Source organism: Dipodomys spectabilis, unplaced genomic scaffold (genome assembly GCF_019054845.1).
Source record: "Dipodomys spectabilis isolate Male_0828 unplaced genomic scaffold, ASM1905484v1 ptg000373l, whole genome shotgun sequence".
In the NCBI taxonomy this organism is placed as follows: Eukaryota; Metazoa; Chordata; class Mammalia; order Rodentia; family Heteromyidae; genus Dipodomys; species Dipodomys spectabilis.
The window spans coordinates 2,864,675-2,876,813 of NW_024871050.1; the positions used below are offsets into that span (position 1 = coordinate 2,864,675).

At 33.1% G+C, this 12,139-nt stretch overlaps 1 protein-coding gene across 1 annotated transcript in view; it reads left to right on the forward strand.

Annotated features, from left to right (window-relative positions):
• Positions 1–10,233, forward strand: part of Nbeal1 (neurobeachin like 1) — a 177,479-nt gene extending 167,246 nt beyond the window's left edge. Inside the window, 5 exon segments of the mRNA XM_042666952.1 lie at positions 776–892; positions 1,535–1,696; positions 2,931–3,079; positions 5,687–5,822; positions 8,070–10,233. Of these exon segments, the coding sequence (XP_042522886.1) occupies positions 776–892; positions 1,535–1,696; positions 2,931–3,079; positions 5,687–5,822; positions 8,070–8,171 (666 nt within the window). The 3' untranslated portion in view covers positions 8,172–10,233.
• Positions 10,234–12,139: the final 1,906 nt, after the last annotated feature.

Consider the following 12,139-nt stretch of genomic DNA (forward strand, 5'->3'; position numbering starts at 1 on the left):
ATGAAAATGACCACTATTTTGTCATGGAGTCATATTTGCTATTGCTTTTCATCAGTGTTTCACATTTAGGTAGTTATTTTCCTTTTCCCTATTTTCTTTTAGTAACTTTTTCATTTTAATAAAATTTCAAACTTATACTATTGCAAAAATAGTACTTTTTGGGCTATTTGACTTAACATTGTCTAAGTATCTCCCTCCAACATTGTTTTCTTTCATCTGTTGAAAAGTTGGAGTTACGTTCCTATACTCCCAAACCATTCCATGTATATGTATTAAGATCAAAGACATTCTAGTATATAGCCAAATTACCAAACTCAGAGTGTTTAATGTTAATATAATGTTACAATCTTATCTACAGTTTATGGTCTGATTTTGTCAGTATTACCAGCAATGCCATCTGCAGTCTCATTTATTTGAGTTTGTGTGTGTGTGTGTGTGTGTGTGTGTGTATTTGGAAGCAATCAAAACATTTTCTAGGCTTGAACCATACTTGGATTCCTATAATAAAACCATCTGTTGTATGTAGTGTTATTACTATTACACTTTGGTAGTGTGTTTTACTAGTACTTTAATTTTTTCTCTATTCCTTTATGAAATAGATCAGTTTTTGTCTGTTTTTGTCATGCTTCATCTTGAGATACTGTAAACCATTTTTAATATTGTAATTACTTGCAATATTACTTTGTTATTAGAATGTTTAAGCGCAGTTTAAACCTTCTTATAAGAATAAAAAGAACAGCAAGAAACCCCTTTTTCTTTTTCTTTTCAATATTAGGGAGGCACTCCTGTGGGCTTAACATCTAAACCTCTTCAGGTTTTATATGGACACACTGATGAAGTATTGAGTGTGGGCATCAGCACAGAACTAGACATGGCAGTGTCAGGATCAAGGGTAAGATTTCACTTTTGGAAACATTAATTACTTTTTCCATAAATTTAGTAACAAGGTTTATATCTAAATATTTGCCTTGGAGAAATGGGAAAATAAATTTTATTGCATATTCATTTTAGACATATGCAAAAGGGGAGTAATACCAAAAAAAACCTTATAGAGTCAAACTTTGGGAATTTTATTGGTTTTACTAGTTAAAGGAATAGGTAGTCTATAAATTAAAACATGGTTTGAAGTTTCAAGATTTGTGGAGTTTTTTCCCTCCTAAGGTTTTAATGTCTTTAGTACAATAGTCATTTTCTCATTTTCTCCATTTCTTTGCTACTTTTTTTTCATTTTTCTTTTGTTTATTTATTTATTCTTTTTTTGTGAAAATACTGTACAGAGGGGTTACAATTACTTGGGCAAGATAATGAGTACATTTCTTATCAAGCATTGTAGCCTCCTCCTTTGTTTCCCCTTCCCATCCTCCCGCCTGTACCCCCTCTTCCCCACCCCGCACCAAAGTTGTAAAGTTTGTTTTCTCGACATAACGACTTGTACATCTCATTGTTGCAATGGGTCCACCTGTATTTTGCTACTTTTTAAAATCCTACCATTTTCTCTTTTTTGTTTTTAATTTCCCAAATTTTCTGTGTATAGGATGGCACTGTGATTATACATACCATTCAGAAAGGTCAGTACATGAGGACTTTACGACCACCTTGTGAGAGTTCCCTAATCCTGACCATTCCCAATTTGGCTTTATCTTGGGAAGGACATATCATTATCTACTCCAGCATTGAAGAAAAGACCACCCTTAAGGTATAACACTGGAATACAGTAGGTGTAGACAATCAATAGCATGGCTTTCCCTCCGCACATTTTATATGAGGCAGGTTGAGTAAGGAAGGCATAGTTTAAAAGAGGTGCTTTTACCTTTCATCATTCAGTTATTAATTTCTTACTATTACATAGAGCTCTACCATAATCTTTTCCTCTTATTTGTATTTTATTTTAACCTTTTCTATTGCCTATATAATATATGACTTAAATAATTTCTGGGAAGTGGCGCTATGGCTCAAGTGGTAGAGCACTAGCCTTGAGCTGAAGAGCTGAGGGATAGCACCCAGGCCCAGAGTTCAAGTCACATGACCAACAACAAAAAATAATAATAATTTCTGATTTTTATAGAACTTGATAAGCTTAAATGGAAATGATAGCTAACATTAATTCTTTTTGTACAGGCAAGATATAAATAAATAAGCCCTGAAGTTGCTAAGTTTATTTCCTTTCAGTAATAAAATTTCGTGTGTGTGTGTGTGTGTGTGTGTGTGTGTGTGTGTGTGTGTGTGTGTGTGTGTGTGTGTGTGTGTGTGTGTGTGTGTGTGTGTGTGTGTGTGTGTGTGTGTGTGTGTGTGTGTGTGTGTGTGTGTGTGTGTGTGTGTGTCCTGGGGTTGAACTCAGCCTGAATACTGTCTCTGAGCTTTTTTGCTCATGGTTCTACCACTGAGCCACTGCCCACTCTTGGTTTTTTGGTGGTTAGTTGAAGGTAAGAGTCCCACAGACTTTCCTGCCTGACCTGGCTTTGAATAGTGATTCTCAGATTTCAGCTTTCTGAGTTGTTAGGATTATAGGCATGAGCCGCTAGTACCTGGCAATCTTTTTAAGAGTGTAAAATATGGTGCTGGCGGCTCATGCTTCTAATCTTAGCTAATGAAGAGGTTGAGATATGAGGATCTCAGCTTAAAGCCAGCTCTAGCATTGAAGTCTGTGAAACTCTTATCTCCAGTTAACCAGCAAAAAGCCAGAAGTGGATATTTGTCTCAAATGGTAAAGCATTTTTGGACTAAAGCTTTGAGTTTAATTCTTTGAGGGGTGAAATTTATCTTGAAAGTATGGTTTAAAATTGCTTTTACATTGTCTATACATTTTCTCTTTAAATACAGCCATATTTTTATTCCTAAGTTTTAATCATTTTGTTGTAGTCATAGCTTTAACTAACAACATAAAAACTTAGCCTTTGAGATTCTTACATTTTCTTTACAATTCTTTTCAGGATAAAAATGCACTGCACTTGTTTTCTATAAATGGCAAGTATTTAGGGTCTCAAGTCCTGAAAGAACAGATATCAGATATATGTATAATTGGAGAACACATTGTCACAGGCAGCTTACAAGGGCTCTTGTCTATAAGAGATCTCTACAGGTAAGTAATAAAAATGATTGAAGTATCACTTGAAAAAAAAAAGTAGCAACATTTACATCCTAGAATGGAAATGAGTGGCCTAAATTAGGTTTTATCTTTTATTGTAAATATTGCCTCTTTTCACAATTATGAAAAAAATAAGTAAAGAAAGAAGCCTCACAAACCTTAATTACGGGTTTTAAATTTGTCCAAATTATGGTTTGAATTTTTATGAACTAAAGGGTTTTTTAACTATGGTGAGACCAACTAAAATATTTTAAGTTAACCCATTTGTATAGGTAGTGAAAATGTGTGTAAAACTAGTATGGAAATCATCTGTTTTAACCTAGTGAAGGCTCGGGATTGTTGGTGGATATGTTGGTGGATATGTTGGTCCACTTTATATTTACTAATAAACAGAAAACTGTTAGCCCATATGTGCCCCCCAAATACATTCATTTCCTTTTCTTCTTAAATAAATTATTGTCATTTATTTATATACCTAAAAATATCTTGCTGTCCTCCCCAGTCTTGTAAATTTTTTCCCTGATCCATATGGTCTATTCCATCTTATTATTACATTTACTTCTATACCAAAATCTCCTATTTTGATATTTTCTTTTTTTCTTAATATTTTTTTGTTCTGTGGTAGAGTATTTAAATTGTATCTTTTTTTTGGGGGGGGGGTCGGTCTTGGGGCCTGAACTCTGCGCCTGGGCACTGTCCCTCAGCTCTTCAGCTCAAGGCTAGCACTCTACCACTTGAGCCACAGCGCCACTTCCGGCTTTTTTCTTTTTGCTTATGTGGTGCTGAGGAATCGAACCCAGGGCCTCAGGCATGCAAGGCAAGCGCTCTACCACTGAGCCACCTTCCCAACCCCTTAAATTGTATCTTTTTAAAATAATTTTACAACCCTGGTTTTAGATTAATAGGTCAGATTGGAAAAGTTAATATAATCTTTTAGCAGTTTAGAATATAGTATTTCTATTTCACAGGATTCTTCATTTTTCTTGTTAAATAAGCACAGCCATTTATCATAATGGAATATATGATAATATTGGATCATTATAACTAAACCAATTTTATTGACTATCTTAAACATTGAGTACACATGCACTTTTTTAACTAAATGGCCTTCTTATATTTTTACTTATTAATCAACAAGGTAAAAAGCATTAAATTTAAAAATTAAATTATCAAGGTGACTATCATCAAAATACTTTATGCATATGTATGAAAATGAAACAATGAAGCCTGTTGAGGTTGATTTGGAAAATGAGGTGGAGGATAAGTGACAGAATGGTTGAGTTTGACCAAGGTACATTGCGTGTATTTGTGGACATGTCAAAGTGAAACCCCCTTGAACAACTAATTATCTTTGAGAAATAAAATTGAAATTACGTATTTTTAGTTAAAAGGGTAGGTTTTTAAAATATATATTTATTTATTTATTTTGGGGGGGTTGGTCATGGGGTTTGAACTCTGAGCCTGGGTGCTGTCCCTCAGCTCTTTAGCTCAAGGTGAGTGCTCTACCACTTGAGCCACAGCGCCACTTCTGCTTTTCTGGTGGTTTACTGGAGATAAGAGTCCCACAAACTTTCCTGCCCAGGCTGGCTTTGAACTGCGATCCTCAGATCTCAGCCTCCTGAGTAATCCATCAGCACCTGGCTAATATATATTTTTTATTGTAAAGATCCTATACAGAGGGGTTACAGTTACATGAATAAGGTAATAAGTACATTTCCTATCGAGCATTGTTACCCCTCCTTTGTTTTTCCCCTGCCGTCCCTTCCCTCCTAGGACAGAAGTTTTAAAGACAGTGGATTACTAGGGATCAGAATAGTCAAGAATCTCGATAAGACGGTGGGAATAGAAATAGAGATGGAGAGCTGTCTTTTAGAAGTGAAAATAGGCCAGGCATAAGAAATAATACCACAAGCCATGGTGACTTGGGAGGCTGAGGCAGAAGGATTATCATAGGAGGACTACATAGAGTGTTCCAAAGTAGGCTGTGCTACATACCAAAACCCTACCTAAAAAATACAAACACAAAGAAAAGACAGAGAGGAAGGAAGAAGGGGAGAAGAGAAGGAAGGAAAAGAGGGAGGGAATAAGAAGAGGGAAGGAGAGAGGGAGTATTATGGGTGCTGTTATAATACAAGCTAGAACAAAATGCCCACTGAGAATCTGATGGTCAGAGAATGAGGGCTGGTGCAATAGTTTTATTTCCACCTGTTTTAGGGAGAACTATAAAAACAAGAATCTGATTACTATCTGCATGGAATCACAGCTGGTTTTTTTTTTACTTCCTTTGTCTGATGTTTTCCCTAATCTCACAGAAGACTTTTGTCAGCAGAAAAGATATTTCCTCAGATAGATGATGAATCAGAAAGAGAGTTTGCAATAATAAAATAGATTAGAAAATTGAAGAGAAAAAGTACAATTATCAGAAGGAAAATAATTTTTATATATTTGGATGGTGGTTTATTAATATTTGAACCTGAATTCCACATCTGTAAAACTGGAATGCAGTACAAGATGATCACAAAGTTAACTTTCAGGTAAAGAATTCCGTGAGTCCATTATGTATGTATGTAATTATGTCTGTGTTTTTTATTTCTCTTCTAGCTTGACTCTGAGTGTCACTCCATTAGCCATGAGATTGCCTATCCACTGTGTTTGTGTGACCAAAGAATACAGCCATATTCTTGTAGGTTTAGAAGATGGAAAATTGATTGTAGTGGGTGTTGGCAAGCCAGCTGAGGTAAAACCTAGTATTCTAGATGTCATTTCCAGTACTATTGGGGATTCCCTTGGTTCTCCATTTCATTTATCTCAGAGGTCTCCATTATGGATGAACAAGTTAAAAAGCAAATTTAACTTTTCAACAGGCAGTAAATGAAAACAGAGGATAAAGTTGTTTTTATTAGGATATAATTGAAGGCATACATTTGGAAGTTTTTGTATACCACTTGGTATGAATGAGAAAATACTTGTATTCCCTATCTACATTGAAGATCAATAAATAGAATTTTTGTATATAAAAGCCTTTATAAATAGAATCTTTGTATATAAAAGTCTTTATAAAATAAGAAATATAGGTTCAAACAATAAAAGTACTTAACTTGTTTTATCAAATATGTAGCATTACTATATGTCTTTCTATAAAAAACATTTTTATCTAGAACTATAGATACCTCCATATCAATGAGCCACTTCTTAGTGAGTTTACTATAACTGTAAATTTACTTATGATTGGTTCATCAATTACTGAATATCCAGATGTCATAAATCTAATTCTTGTTCCTGAGAAACTTACTGACTAAATTTCAAGAAACTTAGTGGTTCTCTCGAGATTTATTACATAGACTTAAATTAATCATTATAAATTTTTTGGAGTTACATTGGCTCTTTCTGAGAAATCTCACTATGGCATCTGTATAGGTTCTTGAAGAGCAGAAATTACTATCACATTGTGAGTGGTTATAAAGCAGAAAGACTCTGAATATTTTTTGTTTTATAAAAATTTAAGATTTTTATTAGATAAGATTTTTAAGTTGTTTTACTTTTATTATTGTTGTTAAACAGTACTGGTGATTGAACCCAGAGCCTTGAGACTGATAGGCAAATGCTTTACCACTTGAGCCACACACCCCAGCCCTTTGCTTTTAGTTTGTTTTCAGATAGAGTTGTAAACTAATTATGCTCAGTCTATCTCTGAAACAAGATCCTCCTGTTTCTGCCTCCTGAATAGCTGGGACCATAGGCTTGTTTTGTGATAGTATCTGGCTAACTTTTGCCCAGGTACCTTGACCCACAGTCCTCTTGTCTCCACTTTCTGGAATTACAGGTAGATATACACTATTACACCTAGACCTTTATATCATTTTTTTCAGGATATTTTTTAATTAAAATGACTGCAACATTTAGTTTCAGATGTGACCCTCCTAAATTATGTGAGCAACTCTGTATTTCAGTATTTCAAGTATATTTAAAATATTTTAGCCAGTCACTGGTGGCTCATAACATTAATCCTAGCTACTCAGGAGGCTGAGTTCTGAGGATTGCAGTTCAAAGTCAGTCCAAGCAGGAAGTCCACAAGACTTTTATCTCCAATTAACCACACACACACTCAGGTAGGTAGGTAGGTAGATAGCTAGGTAGGTAGGTAGATAGATAGATAGATAGATAGATAGATAGATAGATAGATAGATAGATAGATAGATAGATAGATAGATAGATACCAGGTTTCTACTTAATACTGATAATATATTTTCTTTTCTTTTCTTTTTTTTTTTTGCCAGTCCTGGAAATTGAACTCAGGGCCTGGGCATTGAGCTTCTTTTGCTCAAGCTAGTACTCTACCACTTGAATCACAGCACCACTTCAGGCTTATTCTGTTCATGTGGTACTGAGGAATCAAACCCAGGGCTTCATGCATGCTAGGCAAGCATTCTACCACTAAGCCACATCCCCAGCCCCCTCTTAATACATTTTCTGAATCATGCTCAATTGAGTGCCATTCCAATCATGCTCACAATTTGAGTTCCATTGGATTGAACTTGTAATCCTAGCTAGTGAAAAAGCTAAGGCACAGCTCCTAGACCCTGAATTCAAGCCCCAGTACCAGAACACATAAAAAAGATCTTACATTACTTTCTTTTCATCAGTGAGTATTTTATTCCTCCTTATTATTAGGTGTAACATGATTAGTACTACAGAACCAGATAAGAAAGTCTTTAAAACTAAGTATTGTTTGAGAAGCTTATTTTAATTATATGCATTTTTGTTAAGTCAGTTTTGACATCACTGGAGTACTTCATTTTTAAATTTACAAATTGACATTAGATCTTCCTCAACTAAAAGATAAAAATCAGAAGACTTTATTAATCAAGAATCTTCAAAACATTAATGATTGTTAAATTTATTCTGCATTCTATAAAATCAGTATCTTATAGATTGATCTTACATATCCTTTCATTTCTTAACATCTTTTCTCTGTGTTAAACAGATGCGTTCGGGTCAGCTTTCTCGAAAATTGTGGGGATCTAGTAAGCGACTCAGCCAGATTTCAGCTGGAGAAACAGAATATAATACTCAAGATTCCAAGTGATTACTTTTCTATCCTCCCACGATGAATAACTGAATCTTTATTTACTGCTTTGTAATCCTAACCACATCTCTCCACTGTCCAAAGGCCTTAAGGCTTTTATCCCTAAAAAAGTAATTTAGAGATTACTATAATTTGGTACATTAGGTTGTTTTATTACCAACATTCAAAATTTGTGGTTAACATGGAATTGAGGCTCATTAACTAACCCTTGGTCTATATACTAAATTAGATTTGAGAAAATGTATTTGATTTAGCTCAGTGACTCATTTCTAAAGATCATTAAATACATTTTTTAAACTTCCAAAATTAAGAAATCATGTTCAATTCATTAATTTTGAATAGAAAAATGAAAGGTATTTTTATTAAAATAGTATAGATAATAGGACCGTTGAGAAATGTGGCTTTTCATTCCTTCTTTAATCATTTTCCTATTTACTACTACATAAGTAATATCAGTTCACTTAAGAACCTTCTGATAGAAGTAATAAATTTTAAGGTACTGCTGCACACTCGGATTTTCAAAAGTTCCAGTTTATGTAGTAAGATTATAATCACAGTATTGAAACTGGCAGTTGGTTCATCCCACTACTATTTAACATACTAGTAATGAAAATTTATTGAGTTGTATTATTCTTTTTAAATAATAAAAATTGGGTAGGAAAAAGGGAAACTGGAGATGCATTTCACAGATACAGTTCCTTAATAGTATATTTAAGCAAGAATGCTGACTGTGACTTTGAAGATTTGTCTTTTAAAAGTAGCATATGTAGTACAATTTACATTGAGAAATTCAAATTATCTTGACTTTTTTTCTAGTAAGTATATACTATGTTTTGCTCTATAATTAGAAGAATTAGTAATAATATTCAGATATACAACTTTCATATGTTGAATGCATTTTCAGGAAAGAATGATTTCAGAGTTTCCTTAGTCTGTGAACAATGATAACAAAAGACTTCTCAAGTTTTTGTTTGTTTGTTTGTTTGTTTTTGTTTTTTTTGTGCATGTGAGTGTGCTGGTACTGGGGCTTGATCTCAAGGCCTAATGCTCTTGCTTGGATTTTTTCTCAAGACTGGCACTTTACTTGATCCACTTGATCTACTTGATCCATTTCTGGCCTTTTGCTGGCTAATTGGTGATAAGAGTCTAAAAGACTTTGCTGCCCATACTGGCTTCAGACCACAATTCTTAGACTCTTCTTCCTGAGTAGTTAGGATTACAAAACACTAGCTCTTAAAATAACAATACTCTATTTTATTCTACAAAGCATGGATTTCTTTATACCCAATTGTCTTCTCAATTAAATCTTGGAGAAGATATATTCTCTTTACATTCCTTTCTCTAGTGGACTTCACAAAATTAAAAATTTCAAGAAATAAAGTATTCTATGTAGGGAAACTTTTTAATAGTTTGATTTGTTTTGAGTCAGGAGTAGTAATCATTTTATTTATAATAAATTAAAATCCTTTTATTTAGGAAAAAATAGCTATGCATTAGTCATATTACACTGAAATCAACTGGTACAAAAATAGAACATGTAAATGTGAAGGTTTTATTTTTCTGGATACCTCTGGAATTCCTAACTTTTATATTCTGTTAAAATAAGCAAATATAACTATTAGCTGAGCAATAATTTGCTCATTTCAACATTATAAGTCCACTGAATTAAAATCACTATATACATTTTCACTTATTGTGGTGTATTTAGATGTTATCTATAGAAATGATTTCTTTGTTGTACAGTGGCAGAAATTAAAGTGTCTTTAAAGTGGAATAACAGCCAGACATTTTAGTTGAAGAATGTGAGATTTCAGCTTGGCTGTTACTAAGTCTTTTTTTCTTCCAGAACTGTACATCTGGGATAGTTGAAATAAAAATCTGAGCATCTTTATGAGGGGGAAAATTTATACTAAGACAATGACTTTACTTGGGAAGATGAGATAAAGTAGTGAGACATAATAACTATGAGCACTGAAGAGAATAAAATAACTTTATAAAAGGTTTGATGACCCTCCTCAATCAGTATTTTGTAGCCATTTAGATAAAATTGGAGGAGAAAAGGTGGAAAAATATATGGTGACATGAAAATCAGGATATTTTAAAAATGAAGGGTTGGCCTGTTTGTAAAGTATTTCACCCTGAGAACTCATGTTAGCTATGAAGGAAGTTTCAATTTATTTCTTTTAATAACAATATATCCTTTTGTAAAAGGAAATTCCAAGTATTCATTTTGTCTTAAGCAAGGAACATAAGTTTACTTTATTCTCTATATTTAGGACATATCAAAATTGTTCTTCAAAAATCAATTATGATTAGCTGAGTGCTGGTGGTTCATGCCTGCAATCCTAGCAACTCAGGAGGCTGAGATCTGAAGATCACAGTTCAAAGCCAGCCAAGACAGGAAAGCCCGTGAGACACTTATCTCCAATAAACTACTCAGAAAAAGCTGTAAGTGGAGCTGTGGTTCAAATGGTAGAGCACTAGCCTTGAACACAAAGAGGCTCAGGGACAGCATCCATGCCCTGAGTTCACACCCCACGACCAACTAATAATAATAATGATAATAATAATAATGAATGTTTTCTGCTTCTGAAAGGAATCAATATGTCTTCAGAATTAAAATTTAAAGACTAAATCTTAACTTATAACTTTTACATTTTAATTGAATAAGAATACACAAGAATATGACCTTGGATATAATTTTTTTATTTAATGAGGATAGAGACATAGCATTTGCCTTTCAGAGTATTTTAGATGGTTTTTACTAAAGAAATCACTAGAGAAAGCTTTCAAAAGAAATTTAAAAGGTTATCTCCTTTTATATATTTATAACATAAGTAGCATTTGTCTATACTACCAATCCCTTTTCAGACAAGTTGCTGGAATGTAGTTAGATATAAATATACTATGAAATGCTCATTATATAATATGTGTGTATGTGTGTGTTGGTCTCATCAAACATACTGTTAAATCTACGTTCCATGAATACATTTTTAAACTTGTCTTTGGAATACGGTTTTTGAGTAGGATATGAAGAAAGAAATATATTACTTTCTAAATCTAATCTGTTTTTCTTCTATTTGCCAGTCTAAATTTGTCCTAAGTGTTCCTCACAGAATTAGAAACTATTTTTCCCTTAAAGTGAGCAATCTTAAACATTTTACCACTCTTAACAAATATCCATTCTCAATATTATTTTTACCTTATTCATGTTTATCATATTTGCTCAGCATTTGATTTTTTTTTTTAAACTATCTCTGCCTAGGTCTTTTTTCTGTAGTTTCCTGCACTTATTAGTTGTAGTATTTTTCATCATGGCATTAGTCAACAATATAGTGTCAGTAGTGTTCATTTCATTAATATTTACAATGTGAGCCACACCCTTGCTTCTTTAAATTAAATGTATTTTCGAAGCAGTGGCTTTTATTTTTTCAGTGATAGGTATTGAACCCTGGGCCTTACAGCTCTCTAATGAGCTGAATCTGAAACACAGACATTGGTTCTTAATTTGACACTGCAGATTAGTCAATGAAATTTAATAAATTTCTAATGTTTGGACACCAGTTTGTATTTTCTAAATCTTTGAATTGATGTTAGTATTAAAATTATGGTTTGGATTATGACATATTTTCAAATATTTTCCACTATATAATAATGGCTATTCATTTTTATAAATCAGGCCCATGATTTACAAATTATTTACAAGCTTACTTAATCATTATCCTGAGAGATATTTTAATTTAAAAATAGCTTGTTATGTCAAGCAGTTTTTGATGTTGCTTTGCATGTGCAGAACAATCACACTTCATTATTGAAAACTGAATTGTCATGAACACTTCAGACCTTCCATATTTGGAAGTTATAATTAATATTTTCCTCCACGTATCTGTCAATATTTAAATAACTGAATATTTTAAACACTTGAATTAGGTAACATTTTAATGAAAGAATTAAAAATAAGTAACAAG